Source organism: Procambarus clarkii, chromosome 78, assembly GCF_040958095.1.
Source record: "Procambarus clarkii isolate CNS0578487 chromosome 78, FALCON_Pclarkii_2.0, whole genome shotgun sequence".
NCBI classification, from domain to species: domain Eukaryota; kingdom Metazoa; phylum Arthropoda; class Malacostraca; order Decapoda; family Cambaridae; genus Procambarus; species Procambarus clarkii.
The window spans coordinates 21766903-21772413 of record NC_091227.1 but is presented as its reverse complement, the minus strand read 5'-3'; the positions used below and the strand labels follow the sequence as shown (position 1 = coordinate 21772413).

Sequence of the window (5511 nt, the reverse complement as noted above, 5' to 3'; positions counted from 1 at the left end):
CTGTAGTGACTACAATGTCTTCCATTGCTTCTTCTGGACTGTTATCCTGCAACTTTGGCCTTTTCTTTTTGTTAAATTATCCGCTGTCTCCTCGGTCTGAGTACGTGGTCTCTCGCTGTTTTTCTCTCCTTATCTGGCTTCAGTTGATCCTTATCTTTTGCCGCAACGTCATTTTCAAATTTGGTTTCTCTCCAGACACGGGCGTATTCATTTCCGTTTCTCTTCAGTGTCTATCTATTGTCCTATTTCTATTGCTCTGTACTTTTTTCAGACCTTTTTCATCTCTTCTTTCTTCGACTTAGCTCCTACTATCCTCATGTCCCCCACTGATGTTATTGCTAGTATGTAATCTCGCTGCTCTGATTCCTCTGATAATGTTATTTCTTCAAGCTGTAGTAAGAGAGCCGCAACACCACCATCTTTGTACACCCCATCTTTCCCTTTTACTTGATATCCTCGTGGCAAGATAGCATTTCCTCTAACACTTGTCAGTTTTGTTTCCTTTACTGCCATCACCAGGTTGTTCTGCCACTCTTTCCCGTAATTCTACCCCTTAATTTGTAATCCCATCTGCATTAGTGTACATTACTTCTATGCCACTGGACATTACTTCTATGCCACTGGACATTACTTCTATGCCACTGGACATTACTTCTATGCCACTGGACATTACTTCTATGCCACTGGACATTACTTCTATGCCACTGGGCTGCTTTTGTTTTTCTAGAGGGGTCGTTGCTCATATGGCTGCATTTCCATGTCTATCAGGGAAAGGGGTGGTGGCTGTGATGGTTGTAGCTGTGATGGTGGTAGCTGTGATGGTGGTGGCTGTGATGGTGGTGGCTGTGATGGTGGTGGCAGTGATGGTGGTGGCTGTGATGGTGGTGGCTGTGATGGTGGTGGCTGTGATGGTGGTGGCTGTGATGGTGGTGGCTGTGATGGTGGTGGCAGTGATGGTGGTGGCAGTGATGGTGGTGGCAGTGATGGTGGTGGCTGTGATGGTGGTGGCTGTGATGGTGGTGGCTGTGATGGTGGTGGCAGTGATGGTGGTGGCTGTGATGGTGGTGGTGACAGTGATGGTGGTGGCTGTGATGGTGGTGACAGTGATGGTGGTGACAGTGATGGTGGTGGCTGTCATGGTGGTGGCTGTGATGGTGGTGACAGTGATGGTGGTGACAGTGATGGTGGTGGCTGTGATGGTGGTGGCTGTGATGGTGGTGACAGTGATGGTGGTGACAGTGATGGTGGTGACAGTGATGGTGGTGACAGTGATGGTGGTGACAGTGATGGTGGTGACAGTGATGGTGTTGACAGTGATGGTGGTGGCTGTGATGGTGATGGCTGTGATGGTGGTGGCTGTGATGGTGGTGACAGTGATGGTGGTGGCTGTGATGGTGGTGGCTGTGATGGTGGTGACAGTGATGGTGGTGGCTGTGATGGTGGTGACAGTGATGGTGGTGACAGTGATGGTGGTGGCTGTGATGGTGGTGGCTGTGATGGTGGTGGCTGTGATGGTGGTGGCTGTGATGGTGGTGGCAGTGATGGTGGTGGTAGTGATGGAGGTGCCAGTGATGGTGGTAGCAGTGATGGTGGTAGCAGTGATGGTGGTGGCAGTGATGGTGGTGGCAGTGATGGTGGTGGCTGTGATGGTGGTGGCAGTGATGGTGGTGGCAGTGATGGTGGTGGCTGTGATGGTGGTGGCAGTGATGGTGGTGGCAGTGATGGTGGTGGCAGTGATGGTGGTACCAGTGATGGTGGTGACAGTGATGGTGGTAGCAATGATGGAGGTGCCAGTGATGGAGGTGCCAGTGATGGAGGTGACGGTAACCATGGAGACGCCACTCACCAGGGGGAAGGAAAAACAAGAGTGGCAGAGATGAGCACCGCCCCACCTGGCTTCTTCCCAGTATGATCACACCATAACTCGATAAGATCCAGGGGATGAGAGTGCCTGGGTGTGGCTTTGTGAAGGGGGTGGGGTGTGGCTTGGTGAGGGGTGGCGGGGTGTGGCTTGGTGAAGGTGCCTGGGTGTGGCTTTGTGAGGGGGGCGGGGTGTGGCTTTGTGAGGGGGGCGGGGTGTGGCTCGGTGAGGGGTGGCGGGGTGTGGCTTGGTGAGGGTGGCGGGGTAAGGCTTGGTGAGGGTGGCGGGGTGTGGCTTGGTGAGGGTGGCGGGGTGTGGCTTGGTGAGGGTGGTGGTGTGTGGCTTGGTGAGGGTGGCGAGGTGTGGCTTGGTGAGGGTGGCGGGGTAAGGCTTGGTGAGGGTGGCGGGGTGTGGCTTGGTGAGGGTGGCGGGGTGTGGCTTGGTGAGGGTGGCGGGGTGTGGCTTGGTGAGGGTGGCGGTGTGTGGCTTGGTGAGGGTGGCGAGGTGTGGCTTGGTGAGGGTGGCGGTGTGTGGCTTGGTGAGGGTGGCGAGGGGTGGCTCGGTGAGGGTGGCGGGGTGTGGCTTGGTGAGGGTGGCGGGGTGTGGCTTGGTGAAGGCGGCGGGGTGTGGCTTGGTGAAGGCGGCGGGGTGTGGCTTGGTGAGGGTGGCGGGGTGTGGCTTGGTGAGGGGTGGCTCGGTGAGGGTGGCGGGGTGTGGCTTGGTGAGGGTGGCGGGGTGTGGCTTGGTGAGGGTGGCGGGGTGTGGCTTGGTGAGGGCGGCGGGGTGTGGCTTGGTGAGGGTGGCGGGGTGTGGCTTGGTGAGGGCGGCGGGGTGTGGCTTGGTGAAGGTGGCGGGGTGTGGCTTGGTGAAGGCGGCGGGGTGTGGCTTGGTGAAGGCGGCGGGGTGTGGCTTGGCGAAGGCGGCGGGGTGTGGCTTGGTGAAGGCGGCGGGGTGTGGCTTGGTGAAGGCGGCGGGGTGTGGCTTGGTGAAGGCGGCGGGGTGTGGCTTGGTGAAGGCGGCGGGGTGTGGCTTGGTGAAGGCGGCGGGGTGTGGCTCAGTGAGGGTGGCGGGGTGTGGCTCAGTGAGGGTGGCGGGGTGTGGCTCAGTGAGGGTGGCGGGGTGTGGCTTGGTGAGTGTAAATTATTTATTAATATTTGTATTGATCCCGAGTATTGTAAGTGTATAGTGTAAGGGGAGGCGAGGACAAAGGACAAGTGAACTCCGAAGCTCTTAAGTACTGTCCTCAACCCACACCACCACAGTCACACTGGTAAGGTCGTTCCTCGTCGTGCCCCACACTACCTACGTGATGGTCGTTCCTCGTCGTGCCCCACACTACCTACGTGATGGTCGTTGCTTGTCGTGCCCCACACTACCCACACGATGGTCGTTGCTTGTCGTGCCCCACACTACCCACACGATGGTCGTTGCTTGTCGTGCCCCACACTACCCACACGATGGTTGTTGCTTGTCGTGCCCCACACTACCCACACGATGGTCGTTGCTTGTCGTGCCCCACACTACCTACGTGATGGTCGTTGCTTGTCGTGCCCCACACTACCCACACGATGGTCGTTGCTTGTCGTGCCCCACACTACCCACACGATGGTCGTTGCTTGTCGTGCCCCACACTACCCACACGATGGTTGTTGCTTGTCGTGCCCCACACTACCCACACGATGGTCGTTGCTTGTCGTGCCCCACACTACCTACGTGATGGTCGTTGCTTGTCGTGCCCCACACTACCCACACGATGGTCGTTGCTTGTCGTGCCCCACACTACCCACATGATGGTTGTTGCTTGTCGTGCCCCACACTACCCACACGATGGTTTTTGCTTGTCGTGCCCCACACTACCCACACGATGGTTTTTGCTTGTCGTGCCCCACACTACCCACACGATGGTTGTTGCTTGTCGTGCCCCACACTACATACACAATGGTTACTGCTCGTTGTGTCTCACACTACCTAGTCTTTTTTCAGGGAGTGGGATCAAGAAAATCTCCTACTGTCAGATATACACACTCCTGGTCGTCCCTGCTCAATAACTCCACCAGTATCCCAAATACATAAAAATTGAATTCAGTAATAATGTTAAACTTATTTATTCACAAACACTGTTTACTCACAGTGATCACAAAGGTGCTGACCAAACTATAATCCAACATAACTTAGGCTTAAACTGTACACTTTACATTAATCATTAACCCTGATCCAGCTCATAAACTTAACCTGGTGATTCCTCTAATTAAAATAACAAACACCATGCTGGTTATGCTTCTTTTGGGCATTGAACAGCCTGACAGTGCCTCTGGTAGGTTCTTAGTTGGCATCAGCCCTGAGGCCTGTTTCAACCAACTCTATCACATCTGATGTCGTTGTGCTGCAATGCTCTTCCTCACCTATGAGTCCTAGACATCTTGTTACCACCATGCCTTGCCACCGCCTCTGCCTTAGTTCTTCCACTACACGGCGATAGTTGAAGAACCCCGTGTAGTGGAACGCCGTGTCCCGAGTCTCACTTGTGTCCACTCATGCCAGAGCACATCCACCTTGTCTGAAAGGTGTGTTGCATACCTGCTGATGATATTCATGTTAGTGAGCGTTACGTACATTCCCAAGTCTTCCTCATGATTCGTGGCCATGTCTTTCTCCCCCATTCTCTTCACTCTCAAAATGCATTACGTTAACTGGTAATTACGGCTACTGACCGACTGTGTGGGTAAACTTGCTGCGTGTTCGGGTCCTCGAGCTGTATTGTACAGTATCACACTTCTCATTAACTTTGCATCGTCTTCTCGGTAGGTCACTGATGGGCGTCACAAATTGTATGGAGTCAAGGACTGAGCCCTGTTGGAGGCCAGAGTGACGGGTGGATTGCCCCACGGCTCTGTTCATGGGCCTTTACTGTCCACTGTACGGTATGTATAGATAATTTAGATGCCGAAGTGTACAGCAACATTTGCAAATGTGTTTATCACGGTATAACTGGACAGGTAATACACGGAGACAAAGACCCAGCAACGTTAAATGGCCACTTTCAAAATGGAAAGAAAACCGGTCCCTGGCCAGGTCGGATCAACCAGGCTGCTAGATGCTGCAGCTCAAATTCTGGTGTACGAAATATTGCCCGGTTTATTTGAGGTGTTTATCAAGTTCCTTTTTCAACACTGACAGAGGAAGGGTTCTGAAAATTCTTGGGCCATTAATATTGATATAATTGTCTCTTAGTGTACATATGGTATTTCTACTTTCAATTACTGTTCTTAATGCCCGGGATTAACCGTGCAGCGATGGCCTCGCCTCTTATAGGGTAGGTGTTCGAGCCCGGAGAATCCAAGATATACTGAAGTATAATTCTAAAAAAACTTTCACTCTCACTAACCAACCTCCTTCCCCCAGGGTTAGTAAACCCTTAGCAGGGGACCCTGACCACTGGGACACTCCCACAGGGAAATACAGGGGAAGGGACTAGGGGTGGCTCAGCAGTTTTTAGGGCAACATATTTGGCACCTTCGTGCCTCATCTTCCCTGGAGTGCCTCACCACCTCCCCTGCCCCTAGTAGCTCACAACTGGACCCTGTCACGTCCCTCTGGGGGTGAGGGGGGACTAGCGACCCCTGGGAAGAGGTACAATTGAGGTTCTCAGG

At 53.7% G+C, this 5511-nt stretch overlaps 1 protein-coding gene across 1 annotated transcript; it reads right to left on the bottom strand.

Moving 5' to 3' along the window:
- Positions 1-1912: 1912 nt before the first annotated feature.
- On the bottom strand, positions 1913-4521 carry LOC123745919 (uncharacterized). Its single transcript, XM_045727027.2, has 2 exons — positions 4384-4521; positions 1913-2986 (listed from the first exon to the last, which is right to left on the bottom strand). The coding sequence occupies exons 1-2, from the start codon at positions 4519-4521 to the stop codon at positions 1913-1915; spliced, it is 1212 nt and encodes a 403-aa protein (XP_045582983.2).
- Positions 4522-5511: the final 990 nt, after the last annotated feature.

Excerpts from the sequence above, each read along its gene's own strand:
- LOC123745919 (XM_045727027.2), bottom strand. The coding sequence starts at position 4,521 with ATGGGGGAGAAAGACATGGCCACGAATCATGAGGAAGACTTGGGAATG. Across the intron at positions 2,987-4,383 it reads TCTGGCATGAGTGGACACAA|CCACACCCCGCCACCCTCAC; the intron begins GTGAGACTCGGG and ends ACACTCACCAAG.